The sequence below is a fragment of the Nansenia antarctica genome (genome assembly GCF_963989245.1).
Source record: "Nansenia antarctica genome assembly, chromosome: 17".
NCBI lineage: Eukaryota > Metazoa > Chordata > Actinopteri > Argentiniformes > Microstomatidae > Nansenia > Nansenia antarctica.
In genome coordinates, this window is record NC_137687.1 from 15850427 (window position 1) to 15867728 (window position 17302).

At 46.7% G+C, this 17302-nt stretch overlaps 1 protein-coding gene across 1 annotated transcript in view; it reads left to right on the forward strand.

Annotated features, from left to right (window-relative positions):
• ryr1b (ryanodine receptor 1b (skeletal)) overlaps nucleotides 1-17302 on the forward strand; it is a gene marked incomplete at both ends in the record, with an annotated part of 143409 nt that overhangs the window by 88470 nt on the left and 37637 nt on the right. Inside the window, 11 exons of the mRNA XM_080547334.1 lie at nucleotides 7458-7579; nucleotides 7910-7959; nucleotides 9244-9304; nucleotides 9715-9841; nucleotides 10424-10532; nucleotides 11449-11530; nucleotides 11999-12129; nucleotides 12328-12648; nucleotides 13182-13422; nucleotides 14393-14480; nucleotides 15058-15150. Of these exons, the coding sequence (XP_080403460.1) occupies nucleotides 7458-7579; nucleotides 7910-7959; nucleotides 9244-9304; nucleotides 9715-9841; nucleotides 10424-10532; nucleotides 11449-11530; nucleotides 11999-12129; nucleotides 12328-12648; nucleotides 13182-13422; nucleotides 14393-14480; nucleotides 15058-15150 (1425 nt within the window). The remainder of the gene's footprint in view (nucleotides 1-7457; nucleotides 7580-7909; nucleotides 7960-9243; nucleotides 9305-9714; nucleotides 9842-10423; nucleotides 10533-11448; nucleotides 11531-11998; nucleotides 12130-12327; nucleotides 12649-13181; nucleotides 13423-14392; nucleotides 14481-15057; nucleotides 15151-17302) is intronic.

Sequence of the window (17302 nt, forward strand, 5' to 3'; positions counted from 1 at the left end):
CATACTGTTGATGTTGAAAGTGTAACAGTATAGTTTTGAGCATTACAGTAATTGTACTCTTATGTTTATTTACAGTTTTACAAAATAACCAAACGACCACTCATGTTTCTGAGGATGGAGTAAAAAACTAAACTTTACTCCAGCGTCTGAGGATTCATTTATGTGTCAGTGTGTGTTCGCTATCTGTGGAAGTTGCGCCCTGGTTACGCGCAGTGGGAACAGAATAGTAAAAAAGCAACCACTCAGCGGGCGGATCGACTCAAGGAGAGAGATCTTCAGCGCAAGCACTGCTCCCCATCATCCTTGCTCACGCCAAGCACACAGCAATATTCATGATGGAAGAGTTGAGCAATGCTGAGACAAGGTCAGTGGCCTCTAGCACATCTAGGTCTTTTAAATCAACAGCCAGTAGGGCAGCTGTCAATGCACGTGTCAAAGTGGAAGTAGCACGCACACGTGCTGGCTATGCAAAAATGGAATCAGAGATTATGATCGAAAAAGCCCAAATGGAAGCAAAATGAAAGAACTTGCTGCATGAGAAAGAAGTGGCAGAAGCCATCGCTGAAGCTAATGTTCTTGAAGCAGCAGCGGAGGAAGAAAACAACGGTATCGAAGCTGTCATTCATGCCACTGTTGACCGCACACGCCAGTACGTAGAACAACAGTCACAGTTACCACTATCTGCCGAAGATGTTAAGGACTCTATAGCCAATCTGGAACCGATAGTCCATAGGCTGAGATCCTCCTCACCACCCAGACAGCGTCTGACTGTTTCATACGAGAGACAGCACTCCTCCACCGTGAAGCATGAGCACAGCTCTCCATCACTGCGACCTAGTAGGCCAAAGACATCAGAGCAGCTCACACCCAGCAGGCCCAAGGGTTCACCATACAAACCAACAGGAAGCGGTGACACAACCGACATCAGTGATGTGGCTCGGTACCTAGCACGCAGAGACCTCGTAACCTCCGGTCTCACCAAGTTCGATGATCACCCAGAAAATTACTGGGCATGGAAGTCGTCCTTCAAGAACGCCATTGTTGGACTACTACTCAGTGCTAATGAAGAGATGGACCTCATGATTAAGTGGTTAGGGAGTGAATCTGCAAAGCACGTGAAACGAATAAGAGCAGTACATGTAAGTCATTCATCTCAAGGTCTATGCAAAGCTTGGGAACGCTTAGAAGAGTGCTTCGGGTCTCCAGAGGTAATTGAAAAGTCCCTCTTCGACAGGCTGGAGAACTTCCCAAAGATCAGCAATAAAGATCCTGTGAAGCTGAGAGAGCTAAGTGACCTTCTCCAAGAGTTGGAAGCAGCCATGTTCGAAGGTTACCTGCCTGGTTTGAGCTATCTGGACACTTCACGCGGCATTTTGCCCATCGTAGACAAGTTGCCCTACAACATCCAAGAGAAATGGATATCACAGGGTTCCAGATACAAAGCTGAGCGACAGGTAGTTTTTCCCCCATTCACATTCTTCTGCGAGTTCATCACCAAAGAGGCACGAGCTCGCAATGACCCAAGCTTCAGGCTATCGATGAGTAACACAGCCCAGATGAAGTCAGAGCAGCCATTCAAGAGACAAAGTAAGAGCATGGTCTCTGCACATAAGACAGATGTCTCTCACGAGAAAGACACACAAGACGGTTCAGGCCGAACAGCAGTGGACATAAAAAAACTATGCCCTCTCCATAAGAAGCCACACCCCCTAACACGCTGCAGAGGTTTCAGAAGCAAGCCCCTCGAGGAGCGCAAGGCCTTCCTCAAAGACAACGGTGTCTGCTTCAGATGTTGTTCCACAACTACTCATCTAGCCAAGAACTGCACCACAGCCATCAAGTGCATGGAATGTGAGAGTAACAGCCACACCACGGCTCTTCATCCAGGACCTCCGCCTTCAGCCCCATCTGAGGATGGCGGGGAGGGAGAAGGAGGATCAGACCAATCTGCAGTCACCTCAAATTGCACAGAAGTCTGTGGAGAGGGTCAAAGCGGCAGATCTTGCTCGAAGATTTGCCTGGTGAATATATTCCCAGAAGCACACCCAGAGAGAGCAACCAGAGCATACGTTGTGCTGGATGACCAAAGCAACAGGTCGCTTGCACGGTCTGAATTCTTTGATATGTTCCACATCAAGGGGTCAGATTCAGCATTCACACTTCGTACATGTGCAGGTACAACTCAGATGACAGGAAGGAGTGCCACAGGCTTTGTGGTGGAATCTGTGGATGGAGCTACAACAGTGACACTACCTACACTAATAGAGTGTAACAACATTCCCACCGAAAGAGCTGAGATACCTACGCCAGAAGCAGCGTTGCATCATTCCCACCTCAAGCCCATAGCATATGGTATACCACCTTTGGATTCTAAAGCACAGATCCTTCTCTTGCTAGGCCGAGACATCCTTAGAGTTCATAAAGTGCGGGAGCAACGGAACGGTCCACATGACGCCCCCTACGCACAACGACTCGACCTGGGATGGGTCATCATAGGAGAAGTCTGCCTAGAGGCAGCCCACAAGCCTTCAGACATCCAAAGCTACCGCACCAATGTGCTTGAGAACCAACGCCCTTCATTCTTCAGCCCATGTCCGAACAGGATCCAGGTGAAGGAGCAATATGTTCCGAAGCCAGCACATCAGATTGCCCCAGCGCAAGGCACCCACAGTATCCGGGAATGCAACTTAGGGAGCACCATCTTCAACACGTCCGAGGATGACAACAAGATTGGACTCTCTATTGAAGACAGACTGTTCTTAAAGGTCATGGACAAAGAAATGTATATGGATGACTGCAACAGCTGGGTGGCACCATTGCCATTCAGAACACCACGTCAGCAACTCCCTCACAGCCGAGGCCAGGCCCTCACACGACTTACCTCTCTTCAAAACACACTGGAGAAAAGGCCCGAGATGAAGAGGCACTTCATCGCGTTCATGCAGAACATCTTCGACCGTGATCATGCTGAGCTGGCTCCTACATTGGAGAACGGACAAGAATGTTGGTACTTACCTATCTTCGGGGTTTATCACCCTCAGAAGCCAGGCCAGATTCGAGTCGTCTTCGATTCCAGTGCAAAATGGAAAGGCGTGTCACTGAACAATGTTCTCCTTTCTGGTCCGGACTTAAATAACAGCCTCTTAGGAGTACTGGTGCGATTCAGACGAGAACCGATCGCTGTCACTGTGGACATAGAACAAATGTTTCACAGCTTCGTTGTGAAAGAAGACCACAGGAACTTTCTCCGCTTTCTGTGGTACGAGGACAACGATCCTAGGAACGACATATGTGAGTACCGCATGAAGGTTCACGTATTCGGGAACAGTCCCTCTCCTGCGGTGGCAATCTATGGTCTCAGACGTGCTGCAGCTCACGGTGAAGAAGAATTTGGGTCTGACGCCAAACAGTTCATCGAAAGAGATAATACCGATACTAGTATCGGCATGGCCACCGATACGCACAAAAATGCTGGTATCGGTATCGGCGAGTACAAAACAAAACAAAAATCCGATTTTTTTTTTTTTTTTTTTTTTTTTTTTAAAGTACTAAAGTTATTTTGTTTGTAAATGTTCACTTGCTGTTGCACTACTACTACGACTGTTTTATATCTTAAATGGATATTGCACTGATTGGCATCTGTGAGAGCCACATTTCAGGTTTTATAAGGGGTTGATTTTCTTGTCACCATACCAGGTAGACAATAAAAAAAAGTTCTATAGTATTCACTCTCTGTTGGTATTTTTTCCTGTTTTACAAAGGTTTTGAGCAGTGCCAGACTAAGTGTTAGCAATAATTTTACATCGAGGTGAGTATGCGGCTCAAAAAACATGTTTTTTTGTTTTGTTTTTTCAAACGCCGTGGTATCGGATCGGTACTCGGTATCGGCAAGTACTGCACGGTCAGGTATCGGTATCGGTATCGGGATCAAAAAATGGTATCGGAACAACACTAGAAAGAGAGTTCTACGTTGACGACGGACTCCTGTCAAGGCCCACAGCACGTGAAGCCATCGACCTACTGAAGCGGACACAGGAGATGCTTGCTGTGTCGAACCTGCGACTTCACAAAGTTGCTTCCAACAGCCAGGAGGTTATGGAAGCATTCTCTGCTGAGGACCGAGCAAAGGGACTCAAAGACCTAAACTTGGATGTCGATCCCACTCCTATTCAACGGAGCCTTGGAGTGAGTTGGGATCTGAAGAAAGATGTCTTCACGTTTCAAGTAGCAGAATCCACAAAGCCTTTCACACGTAGGGGTGTTCTAGCTACTGTCAACGGCCTCTTCGATCCACTTGGATTCGTTGCACCAGTTACGATACAGGGAAAGATCCTGTTACGAGAGCTCACAAACGAAGCCTCCGACTGGGACTCTCCTCTTCCTCCAGAAAGGGAAGATGAGTGGAACGCTTGGAGAAACTCTCTTCAAGACCTCAGGCAGTTGGAGATCCCAAGAACCTATTCTGCTTCTACAATCTCAACAGCCATAAGAAAGGAGCTACACGTGTTCTCAGACGCTTCAGTGAAGGCTATTGCAGCAGTCGCCTATCTCCAAGTAATTGATGTTGAGCAAAAATGTCAAGTAGGATTTGTCCTTGGAAAAGCTAAGTTAACTCCACAGTCGGCTCACACTATCCCAAGATTGGAGTTGGGAGCTGCCGTGTTGGGTGTGGAAGTCGCTGAGCTAGTCACAAGCGAGCTAGATATAGCTCTGGATGCTGTCAAGTTCTATACAGATAGCCGAGTTGTCCTAGGATACATTAGCAACCAGACAAGAAGGTTCTATGTATATGTGAGCAACAGAGTGCAGCGTATACGGCGGTCTTCTGAACCAACCCAGTGGCACTACATCTCCACAAGCCATAACCCAGCTGACCTTGGCACACGTTCTGTGCCTGCAGCTATGCTAGGTGAGACAACCTGGCTTAGAGGACCAACGTTTCTGCTACAAGTAGAGGAACCATCATCACCTGAAGTCTTTGACCTCATCAACCCGGACTCAGACATAGAGGTGCGGGCACACATCACCAACCTGCCCAACGACAGAACACACCTTGGATCTCACAGATTCGAGCGTTTTTCCTCATGGAAGCGACTTGTGAGAGCAACAAGTTCACTCATCCACATCGTGGAATCCTGTAAGGCTACCAGCAAAGATCAGGATCAAACTTGCAGTTCATGGCATCACTGCAAGCAGCCTCGCACAGCTGAAGAACTGACAAAAGCTGAACTCATCATCATCAAATGCGTGCAAGGAGAGGCTTACAAGGACGAACTTGCGTGCATAGCAAGTGGAAAGGACATCTCAAGAAGTAGTCCTCTGAAGAAACTCAATCCCTATTGCGACGAAGAAGGCCTCCTGAGAATAGGGGGACGGCTCAGACATTCAGATCTCGCCTACAAGGAAAAACACCCTCTTGTTATTCCGGGACGGAAACACATCGCAAAGCTACTTGTGGAACACCATCACCAAAGGGTGATGCACCAAGGCCGAGTCTTTACCGAAGGCGCTGTCCGCACTGCAGGGTACTGGATCATGGGAGCAAGACGACTGATCAAAGGCATCCTTCACGACTGTGTAACCTGCAAGAAGCTCAGAGGCAGAGTGACGGAACAGATGATGGCCGACCTACCTGTTGATCGCCTGAGTACTGAACCCCCATTCACCTACGTGGGACTGGACGTCTTCGGCCCCTGGCATGTAAGCACAAGACGCACAAGAGGAGGACAGGCAAACAGTAAAAGATGGGCTGTTCTTTTCACATGTCTAAGTACGCGCGCTGTCCACATCGAATTGATTGAGTCAATGGACACATCATGCTTTATCAATGCGCTACGCAGGTTCTTTAGTCTAAGAGGACCTGCCAAACAGATTAGATCAGATTGTGGAACAAATTTCACAGGCGCATGCAGAGAGCTGAACATTCTGCTGACCGACCCCAACATGCCTAGCATTCGAAAGTACCTGGGAGAAGAGGGCTGCTCATGGGTCTTCAACCCACCTCATTCATCCCACATGGGAGGCTCCTGGGAAAGGATGATAGGGATATCAAGGCGCATACTTGACTCCATGCTGCTCAAGGCTTGCCCTTCTCGCCTGACTCATGAAGTTCTCTCCACCCTGATGGCAGAGGTTACAGCCATAATCAACGCCAGACCTCTCACCCCCATCTCAATGGATCCAGACTCTCCTTTTCTTCTAACACCAGCTATGCTTCTTACGCAGAAGATGTGCACTCCACTTCCTCCTCCGGGAAATTTTAGTGATATGGACCTCCACAGACAGCAGTGGAAACAGGTTCAGCACCTTGCAAATACTTTCTGGAGCCGATGGAGACATGAATACCTCACGACACTACAGAGTCGCAGCAAGTGGCAAGAGGAACGTCCGAACCTTAAAGTAGGGGATTTGGTCCTTCTCAAAGATGCTCAAGCTAAGCGCAACGACTGGCCCTTAGGACTAGTCAGCCAGACATTCCCTGATAAGGACGGGAAGATCAGAAGAATCGAAGTGAAGATCACCAAACATGGGACGGCTAAAACGTTCTTGAGACCAATATCTGAGACAGTGCTTCTCATGTCGCCAAAGGACTGAGTATCCCTGAGTTAGTTCATAGTGGTATTTCCTCCATACCAGACGGGGAGTGTCATGGTTTCTTAGGTTTTCATTTTAGAGACATCTAGTGGACATTTTATGACATTACATTTGTTACTGCCTTTATTCAGTTTCGGTTTTGATTAGTCACATGACGAACATTAGTCACATGACGTGAGCACACTGTTCAGACGTGATAGCTCGTGCAACAGCTAGTTGAGAGAAAAAGCTCCGGAGAATCTCTTTGTTTACATTCTTGCCCTGGAAAAGGCTTTGCTTGTAAGTTGCCTTTTCTTTTCTTGTTTAACTACAATGTATAATGTATATGTTTATAAATACATAGCTTATATTATTTAAGTATAACTATTTGTATTGCTATATTGATATTATATGTTGGCTACATACTGTTGATGTTGAAAGTGTAACAGTATAGTTTTGAGCATTACAGTAATTGTACTCTTATGTTTATTTACAGTTTTACAAAATAACCAAACGACCACTCATATTTCTGAGGATGGAGTAAAAAACTAAACTTTACTCCAGCGTCTGAGGATTCATTTATGTGTCAGTGTGTGTTCGCTATCTGTGGAAGTTGCGCCCTGGTTACGCGCAGTGGGAACAGAATATCATCCCTTCTCTCTCTCTCTCACCCATCCTTCCTGTCTAAATCTCTACTGTATCTGTCAATAAAATGAAAAATATGAGTGGGACTGCCCCACTCAGAAAAAATCACTTTAAAAAAAAAATGGAGGCCGTTGTAAAGCGCTTTGGAATAAGGCGCTATATAAATCAGACCATTTACCATTTACCATTTCTAATATTGGGTCGTAAGTAACGATTGTCTCTCTGGATCTGTGTTTTAGATTCTGCTGCCGCTGGTTAACCAGTACTTCAAGAACCACTGCCTCTACTTCCTCTCCACCCCAGCTAAGGTGCTGGGCAGTGGGGGGCATTCATCCAACAAGGAGAAGGAGATGATTGCGAGGTTAGTTTGCTAGACAAACATTTGCAAACAATTCCAAACAACTCATGATTGGTTTTTCACTTACTTTAGAACAATATCAGTTAAACTCTTATCACAAACCCTTTTGGCACGATACTGCTGGTGACAGTCTCTGTTTGCGACCCTCCATAGACAGAATCCTTCCCTCCATTTATTTCCATCTCTCCCCTTCTCTTTTATGGAATCTCTTTCATTTAGTTGACCTCCTCCATTTACTTTGACCTTATCCTTCCTTTTCCATCTTTCCTGCCCTTACCTTCCTACCTTCCTCCCACCCTGCCCCTGTCCTCCCCCTTCTCTTCCCTCCTTCAGTATCTTCTGTAAGTTGGCTGCACTGGTGAGACACAGAGTTTCTCTTTTTGGTAAGGAACCTGCATGGTGGTCTAACGCTTCACCCTCCTGTTACCTTCTCCTTTCTCTTTCTTTCTTACACCCTCATCCTCTACTGTCACTGTCCCTCTTCCTCCCCCTCCTCCCTCTCCTCCCTCTCTAACCCCTCCTCTCTCTTTAGCTCTGCTTTTGCTTCTGCTGTAGTTGTTTTAGCTGCCTTACTCTGGTCTTTTTTAATCGTTTTTAGCCCTCAGTATCTGGTTTATAAAGTGGCGGTGTAAGTGTTTGTATCAGTGTTTCCATCTCCACAGGTTTCCAACCAGTAACCTCCATGTAGCCTGGCTAGCTTGATGCAATGTCTGCTTAACCTGTGTCCTCTTCATTCACCAACATTTGTAATAATAATAATAATAATTATTATTATAATTCATTGTATTTATATAGCGCTTTTCCGGGGCTCACAGACGCTGACAATATGGGAAAAACAGAAGACACAGAAACAACAAGCAACAGATAACATGAGCACATAGAACACAGAGTTAACGAACAGGCACAGGGAACAATTAACACAGCAATGTCCAGGGGGGGGGGGGTGGCAGGGTTAGGGGAGATGGTTAGGGGTAGGGGAGGTTGTAAGCATGGGAGAACAGGTTCCGGTAACTTCTCTATGGGCAGAGATATGTGCCACTAGAAACTGAATTTGAATTACTGACATTTGAATTGAATTTTAATACTTTAATAAAAAAAAATTTGAATCACATAATTTGAATTTGTATTATTTAACTTGATTCAGTTTTTCAATTCACTTATTCAAATACATTTTTTAAATTAAAGTATTCAAATTGAGCAATTCAAATTCAAATGTCAGTAATTCAAATTCAGTTTCTAGTGGCACATATCTCTGCCCATACTTCTCAGTCGTACGTTAATTGCCACCACTTCACTCATAGAGGGGCGCTGCATCATTCATGGCGTAACATGTTTACTGGACACTTGTTTATTGTTGTCAACCTTCAAATAGTTTAACTTAAAATGTTATCTGGATTACATTGCCTTTATGGAGAAAAAGTATTGCTATAAACGAACCCTGTTTTAATGATTTTTGCGTAACATTTTCTTAACATTTAATACTTCCACATTTCTGCTTGTTTGCCATGTGAATATTCACCCCAGCAGCATTCAACCAGAGTGTGGGTTGGTTTCATTGCGTTAGTTAGATAGTTAGATACTTTCCGAGATTCAAACTTGACAGACGCTACACAGAGGTCAGTGAACCTGCAGCCTGATAACAGCGTGTGTCTGTATGCTGTTTACAGGAACAGACGCCGGGGCGGTGGTGAACTGTCTGCACATCCTGTCACGGTCCCTGGATGCCAGGTAACAGAACATCACCTTTGATTCATTGTTATTTCTTGACACTAGAACAGCCGTGTTAAAAAGAGCCGCCTCTTTACAATTCTCAAGCTGCTATTTACACACAACGACCACTAGTTGGCCGCTTGTAAATTAGCCTGCTTCCTACACAGAAAAATGGCAAAATATCTTTATACTAGCTTATCCTGATGTGATATTGAAAATGTAAGGATACTGGGTGGTAGAACTCACATATCTAGGAAAGGTCATGAAAGGAGGGTCCTGAAATTTGATCGAGTGCAAAGATATAAACATTTTTATTTTCTCACCGCTTCTTGGCTGTTCTAGTGTTAAAGTGCATTTATTGAAACAAACACTGTCTGGTAAGTCACTGACATGTTCATCTCTCTTACTCAACTCTTCTTCTCTCTCAGAACAGTGATGAAGTCGGGCCCTGAGATCGTGAAGGCGGGACTGAGACAGTTCTTTGAGAGCGCCGCGGACGACATCGAGAAGATGGTAGAGAACCTCAAGTTGGGCAAGGTGTCCAGTAGGAACCAGGTCAGAACTCCTCTTCTTCTTCACCCTTCCAATGGGGTTGTAACTTCAAAGGTTACATGAGTGATTCATATGTTACATGATTGATTGACAGTTAAGAGTTATTATTATTATTATTATTATTATTATTAAATATCGTTAAGAGTTAAAAAGTAGTACATTTCTGTTGTATTAGCTAAGAAGGGGTAGAACTGCAGGTTCCAGAATGCCTTGCAGCAAGACGTCATAAGTTGACAGTTTGTTTGTTGTTTTTGAGAAATGCGAATTGTACATCCAGAATTAAAAGTGAATCGAATTGAAAGTGATCACAAGTGTATGTCAGCAGATTTTTTAGATAAACAACCTTTCGCTTGATATCACCAGTGCTAGACATCATTTCAAATAGTCCTTTAAGGTTCCTCATAATGTCAATGTTCTCCTGAGTTCCCTGTGTGTGTGTGCAGGTGAAGGGCGTGTCTCAGAACATCAACTACCCTAACCCTAACCCTAACCCTGTGTGTGTGTGTGTGTGTGTGCAGGTGAAGGGCGTGTCTCAGAACATCAACTACCCTAACCCTAACCCTAACCCTGTGTGTGTGTGTGCAGGTGAAGGGCGTGTCTCAGAACATCAACTACACCACCATCGCCCTGCTGCCCGTCCTCACCTCCCTGTTCGACCACATCGCGCAGCACCAGTTTGGGGATGATGTCATCTGTGAGTGAGCCTCAGCTCTGTGGTCTATGGTCTGTGGTGGTCTGTGGTCTATGGTCTATGGTCCGCACATGGCGTTAAGTACTCTAATAGCGGGAGCTCTTTGAGTACTTGTTTTTTGCTGAGAGAACTGCTTAACATTTGAAATTTTTGGCATTTAGCAGACGCCTTATTCCAAAGCGACTTACAATTTGACTAAGCAAGTGAATCATCAATCCACCAGTCGTAGCAGGAAGAGTTATCTAGCTCAGGCCTGGGGCCATTGATAGAAGGAAAAGCCTTCTATCACCTTCTTCTAAACCTTCTTTTTAAATTTTATTTAGACACTGGAGAAACAGAGAAACAGTACAAGGGGTTGGGCAATAGAAGTTTTTAGGGGACACAGTAAAGGGGAAAAGCAGATGTCTCAGGAGACACAGTGCTGGGGGGCAGTAGAAGTCTCAGGAGGAGCAGTTAAGGTGTAACCTGAAGAGATGGAGGTCTTCAGTCTACGGAGGAAGATGGGTAGTGACTAGTGTTGTTCCGATACCGATACTAGTATCGGCATGGCCACCGATACGCACCAAAATGCTGGTATCGGTATCGGCGAGTACTTTACAAAAACGTATTTATTTATTTATTTATTTATTTTTTTAGACTTAAGTTTTACAAAAACTTTACGAGTTTTACAAAGGTTTTGAGCAGTGTCAGACTAAGTGTTAGCAATAATTTTACATCGAGGTGAGTATGCGGCTCAAAAAACATGTTTTTTTGTTTTGTTTTTTCAAACGCCGTGGTATCGGATCGGTACTCGGTATCGGCAAGTACTGCACGGTCAGGTATCGGTATCGGTATCGGGATCAAAAAATGGTATCGGAACAACACTAGTAGTGACTCTGCTTAGACCCTGTTTTGAAGTCCCTCTCTCTCTGCTCCCCAGTGGACGACCTGCAGATCTCCTGTTACCGTATCATGTGCAGCATCTACTCCCTGGGCACGGTGAAGACCCCGCACGCAGAGAAGTGAGACTCTGTTCTGTTCTCTGTGCTTGTTCGCTTGGCTGGGAGGGGGTATGGGCTGGGGGGGGCTGGGGGGGGGCTGACGATAATCGGGGTTCCCACGGGTCCTTGAAATCCTTGAAAGTTTGTGAATTTGGGAAAAAGAAATCAAGGTCTTAAAAGTTCTTGAAAATAGACATGGGTCATTAAAAATGCTTGAATTCCCCCCTCTCTCTCTCTCTCTCTCTCTCTCTCTCTCTCTCTCTCTCTCTCTCTCTCTAACAAATAATAATACATATATTAAAAAATGTTTTACTTAATTCGTCAACTAGTTCTGTCTCAAACTATGCCGTGTTGGGTCCTTGAATTTGAGGGAATTTAGTCTTGAAATGTGCTTGAAAGGTGCTTGAATTTGATGTTTCAGAAGGTGTGGGAACCCTGGATAATGCATGTGTGGGTTCAGGAGCTGAGGGTATTGTGTGCTCTACGCAGGCAGAGACCAGCTCTGGGAGAGTGTTTGGCCCATCTAGCCGCTGCCATGCCCGTGGCCTACCTGGAGCCGGCCCTCAACGAGTTCAACGCCTACTCCGTCTACACCACCAAGACCCCCCGCGAGAGAGCCAGTGAGTCGCATTAATAATAATAATAATAATAATAATAATAATAATAATAATAATTCATTGTATTTATATAGCGCTTTTCCGGGGCTCAGGAAGGTTGTATTTATGATATTGGAATAATATAGAATTGATAATATTGATATTGTAGAACACAAATATTTCTTTCTATTAATGTTTTCCCCCCCCGGCGGCCCCCCCCAGTCCTGGGCCTCCCTAACCAGGTGGAGGAGCTGTGCACGGACATCCCGGAGCTGGAGGTGCTGATGAAGGAGATCGGAGACCTGGCGGAGTCCGGGGCCCGCTACACGGAGATGCCCCACGTGATCGAGATCACCCTGCCCATGCTGTGTAACTACCTGCCCCGCTGGTGGGAGAGGGGCCTGGAGAACGCCCCCGACCTGGAGGGCCAGCTCTGCACCGACGTCACCTCGGAGCAGCTCAACCAGCTGCTGGGCAGCATCATGAAGATCGTCGTCAACAACCTGGGCATCGACGAGGCCTCCTGGATGAAGAGACTGGCAGGTTCGCTCGTTTGTCGTTTTAACACTAGAACGGCCGTGAGGGGTCATTAATGACCCCACCCATGGCTGTTCTAGTGTTAATGACCCCTCATGGCTGTTCTAGTGTTAATGACCCCTCATGGCTGTTCTAGTGTTAATGACCCCTCATGGCTGTTCTAGTGTTACTGACCCCTCATGGCTGTTCTATTTAACACTAGAACAGCCGTGCCTTTTTTACCTACTATAAGAGCTCTTTAAAATGCTAACCTGCTATTTACACACAACGACCACTAGTTGTCTGCTTGTAAATTCGCCTGCTTCCTACACAGAAAAACTGCAAAATATCTTCATACTAGCTTATCCTGATGTGATTTTTAAAAATGTAAGGATACTGGGTGGTAGAACGCACATATTTAGAAAACCTATCTCATCCTCATGAAAGGAGGGTCCTGAAATTTGATCGAGTGCAAAGATATAACACTTTTTGTTTTTAAATGACTGGCTGATTAAGTGTTAACCTTTGACCCCCCTGTATGTCCACTTGTTGTGTCTCAGTGTTCGCCCAGCCCATCGTGAGCAGAGCCAAGCCTGAGATGCTGAAGTCCCACTTCATCCCCACCATGGAGAAGCTGAAGAAGAGGTCAGGGAAGGTGGTGGCGGAGGAGGACCACCTGCGCATGGAGGGGAAGACGGAGGTGGACTGCGAGGAGGGAACCATCAGGGACGAGTTCGCCGTGCTCTGCCGGGACCTGTACGCCCTCTACCCCCTCCTCATCCGCTACGTAGACAACAACAGGTAAAGGTGTCGTCGTGAAGCTCTCTGTGTTAAGCTCTCTCTTATTCCAAAGCGACTTACAATCGATGCATTTGACTAAGCAAGTGAATCGTCAATCCACTGGCAGTGATAGAAGTAAAAAAACTAAAACTAAAGTTTTTTTTTTTTGTGTGTGTGTGTGTTGTTTTTATATAGACACTGGAGAAATAGAGAAACAGTACAGGGGGGGGGCAGTTGAAGTCTTAGGAGGCACAGTATAGGGGAAAAGCAGGTGTCTCTGGAGACACAGTGCTGGGGGGTGGTAATGTCTCAGGAGACACAGTGCTGGGGGGGTAGTAGATGTCTCAGGAGACACAGTGCTGGGGGGTAGTAGATGTCTCAGGAGACACAGTGCTGGGGGGTAGTAGATGTCTCAGGAGACACAGTGCTGGGGGGTAGTAGATGTCTCAGGAGACACAGTGCTGGGGGGTAGTAGATGTCTCAGGAGACACAGTACTGGGGGGTAGTAGATGTCTCAGGAGACACAGTGCTGGGGGGTAGTAGATGTCTCAGGAGACACAGTACTGGGGGGTAGTAGATGTATCAGGAGACACAGTACTGGGGGGTAGTAGATGTCTCAGGAGACACAGTGCTGGGGGGTAGTAGAAGTCTCAGGAGGAGCAGTTAAGGTGTAACCTGAAGAGATGGAGGTCTTCAGTCTAAGGTGGAAGATGGGTAGTGACTGCAGTTCTGACAGCCGTGGGAAGCTCGTTCCACCAGCGGGGAGCCAGTGTAGTTTCAAGCTCTCTGTGTATCCAGCCACACACATACATACTCAGTGGCTCAGTGACTCAGACTGTTTACACTGGCAGGCAGCTGATCTGACTGCATAATGTGCACTGTGTGTGTGTGTGTGTGTGTGTGTGTGTGTGTGTGTGTGTGTGTGTGTGCGAGCGTGTGCGTGCGAGCGAGCGGGTGACATCACGTTCTGGGTTTCTGGGTTGTGTTCCAGGGCGAGGTGGCTGACCTGTCCAGACCCAGACGCAGAGGAGCTGTTCAGGATGGTGGGAGAGGTCTTCATCTTCTGGTCCAAGTCTCACGTGAGCTTCCTCCTCTCCTCCTCTCCTTTCCTTTCCTTCCTCTCTCTCTCTCCACTTCCTGTGTCTTTCCCCTTAAACCCCTCTCTCTCTCCACTTCCTGTGTCTTAAACCCCTCTCTCTCTCCACGTCCTGTGTCTTAAACCCCTCTCTCTCCACTTCCTGTGTCTTAAACCCCCCTCTCTCCACTTCCTGTGTCTTAAACCCCCCTCTCTCCACTTCCTGTGTCTTAAACCCCTCTCTCTCTCCACTTCCTGTGTCTTAAACCCCTCTCTCTCCACTTCCTGTGTCTTAAACCCCTCTCTCTCTCCACTTCCTGTGTCTTAACCACCTCTCTCTCTCCACTTCCTGTGTCTTAAACCCCTCTCTCTCCACTTCCTGTGTCTTAAACCCCTCTCTCTCTCCACTTCCTGTGTCTTAACCCCCTCTCTCTCCACTTCCTATGTCTTAAACCCCTCTCTCTCTCCACTTCCTGTGTCTTAAACCCCTCTCTCTCCACTTCCTGTGTCTTAAACCCCTCTCTCTCCACTTCCTGTGTCTTAAACCCCTCTCTCTCTCTCTCTCCTGACTTCCTGTACAGAACTTCAAGCGGGAGGAGCAGAACTTTGTGGTGATGAACGAGATCAACAACATGTCCTTCCTCACCGCCGACAGCAAGAGCAAGATGAGCAAGGTGAGAGAGGACCGACACACTACCGCTAGCAGCTTCAACTGAACATGAAGTAGGGTGTTACAATTAAGATTTGTTTTAGCAACAGTAAGCGATAGCAATAGACCCCCCTCGAAAACGAGATATCATATCTTATCATAGTTACATTTCCTCATCATAGTGCATAATCTACTGATGGCTCCAGTCTTAAGGCCGGCCGGCTTCACGGTGGAGAGAGACTAGCAGTCACCTAGAGGCTGTATGCCTGAGATTTACATTTGTACATTTTTGGCATTTAGCAGACGCCTTATTCCAAAGCGACTGACAATCAATACATTTGACTAAGTAAGTGAATCATCAATCCACCAGTTCTAGCAGGAAGAATAATCTAGCTCAGGCCAGGGGCCACTGGCAGTCTCCGTGATAGAAGAAGAAAGAAAGAAAGATCATTATTATTATTTATTTTATTTTATTAATAGACACTAATAGACACTGGAGCAAGGGAGGCAGTAGAGTCTCAGGAGACACAGTGCTGGGGGTAGTAGATGTCTCAGGAGGAGCAGTTAAGGTGTAGCCTGAAGAGATGGAGGTCTTCAGTCTCTGACGGAAGATGGGGAGTGACTCTGCAGGAGTCAACATCCAACACTGAAACATGCTACTGACTCACAATCAAGATGTGCCTCAGTCAGCATAAAGATATGTCCTCCACCTTGTTCTGAGAGGCTGTTTAAGGTTGTATGACAGGAGATGTATGCTGCGACCTCAGGTCAGGTAAGAGTCATGTTAACGCTGTTCTCTCTCTGTGTCCTGTGGACGGTGTGGACGCGCTGTGGCCTGCTAGGGCGGCGGGGACGGAGAGGTTAGATGTGTTTTGTGCACGAGCACCGTGCACCGTGCTGACCGCATGGCACCCCGCGTGTTAGGGGCAGGCATTGCATCAAGAGGATCCACACACAGACCCCATGTTCACCCACACTGATCTTTGATGACATGACTGTGTGTGCGAGTATGTGTGTGCGTGCGTGCGTGCGAGTGTGTGCGTGCGTGCCTGTGTGAGTGGGGGTCTAAAGGTGCTTGATGAAAGCGCTCTGCCATAGATTGTTTATTTGAGTTTATTTCGCACACATTTCGAAGGTTTATGTGGCGCCTAATGATCGCCAAGTGTGTTATAAAGAACACAAAAATAACATACAGAAAAATAACATACAGAAAAATAACATAAGTACATAAGATTGATGGCAAACTAGTAATGATAATAATGCCAAAATATGAATCCAACAGCAGTGATGTAACGATGTGAAGGGTTTCACAACGCTCGGCTCACCGGCGCCCAGAGTGCAGAAACGGTCGTCAGTACCTCTGTCAGTACGTCTGTCAGTACCTCTGTCAGTACCTCTGTCAGTACCTCTGTCAGGACCTCTGTCAGGACCTCTGTCAGTACATCTGCAAGCCCCGCCCATCACCATAACCTGAGTTTGACGACTTTCCCTTTAGACAGTTCCTCAAGATGGAGTCTATATCGAAACCCGGTCTCGCCAGACCCGGATATGGCCGGGGCCCACGGGGAGCAGCATATTGGACGGCCGCTCCCGAGGGTGGTATAGGCTATTTCCGGATAAGGATCCGTCGCGCAACACCGCCCCCGTCTGGTGCCGGAATAACAGTGTTGGGCTCGAGGGGCCGGTAGCTAGTCTATCGGCTCTCTCATCTGGGCTGCCGGCCACGGGGTGCGCGTGCGGCCGATCCTACGCAATTCATAGCTTTCATGTGACGTCACAGCATAGTGGAAACGCCCACCTGACGGGCAAAAGGCACTTTTTGCGGGCAAAACCCACGGGCAAAACCCACTTTTTGCGGGTTAATAACTTTGATTTCCCGTGGGTTAGGAAAATAATTCCAACGTGTCCGGATAGAGTAGAAGACAGGGAATCCAACACTATTTGAATGGAGTCGATCCTCCACTCCTATCACCGTGGACACAGCAAGGAGCGAATTCACGGATATAAATATTCCCTCGCCGACAGCGGGAGTTGGGAGTTTCGTCCAGCAGCCGGTGAACGCCCGGTTGATCGAGTTTCATATTAAAAGTATATCTTCTCGGGGTGTCAGCGCGGTGGTTAAGGGCTCAAAATGACCGTATACTGATGGTGAATTTAGCAATAATAGTCTTATGTTT